Here is a 538-nt window from a genome sequence, read left to right as displayed (position 1 = left end):
CTTTAAATAAGGTAGACTGTTGCCAGCTACATATCAATCCTACATGTTTGATATAAAATACGTCAGGAAAGCTTAAACAATGACTTGTAAATCTATATTCGGCTAAAGCTTCACATAAGCGGCAATGGAAATGAACAGAAGTGCACTCAATATAAAACACTTTTCAAAACTACTCCAAAAAACAAATGACAAAAAGTGGTTAAGAACTGAACATCTGTTGTGTGTACCAAACACAAAAGAAGAATGGACCCTACGGTTACTTGTACTGTTTCAATTATGCGAAGGTAAAATTAACACTTAGTCCACTTCCATCTCTCCAGAAGATTTAGTATGCTGTGAGTTGTCTTTTGTTGTATCTGGTTTAGTTTCAGTTCCACTCTGTCTATCCATTGGTCCATTATGTTCACTATTTGCTTTTGCTTTGTCTTCAGCAACTTCTACTTTTGGTTTAGGCTTGTAAATTATGGGGTTACAGAAATTATCCAGTTCCTAAAGACACAAAGAAATTGATTATATTAAAAACAGTACAAATTACCAT

At 34.0% G+C, this 538-nt stretch overlaps 1 protein-coding gene across 1 annotated transcript in view; it reads right to left on the bottom strand.

Annotated features, from left to right (window-relative positions):
- Nucleotides 1-297: 297 nt before the first annotated feature.
- Nucleotides 298-538, bottom strand: part of HSPA4L (heat shock 70kDa protein 4-like) — a 75,256-nt gene continuing 75,015 nt past the window's right edge. The window contains exon 13 of the mRNA XM_012643281.1: nucleotides 298-489. Within this exon, the coding sequence (XP_012498735.1) occupies nucleotides 298-489 (192 nt within the window). The remainder of the gene's footprint in view (nucleotides 490-538) is intronic.

Source organism: Propithecus coquereli, unplaced genomic scaffold, assembly GCF_000956105.1.
Source record: "Propithecus coquereli isolate 6110/MARCELLA unplaced genomic scaffold, Pcoq_1.0 Scaffold195, whole genome shotgun sequence".
NCBI lineage: Eukaryota > Metazoa > Chordata > Mammalia > Primates > Indriidae > Propithecus > Propithecus coquereli.
Note: the sequence above shows the minus strand (reverse complement) of the source record. Positions and strands in the feature narration are given on the sequence as shown.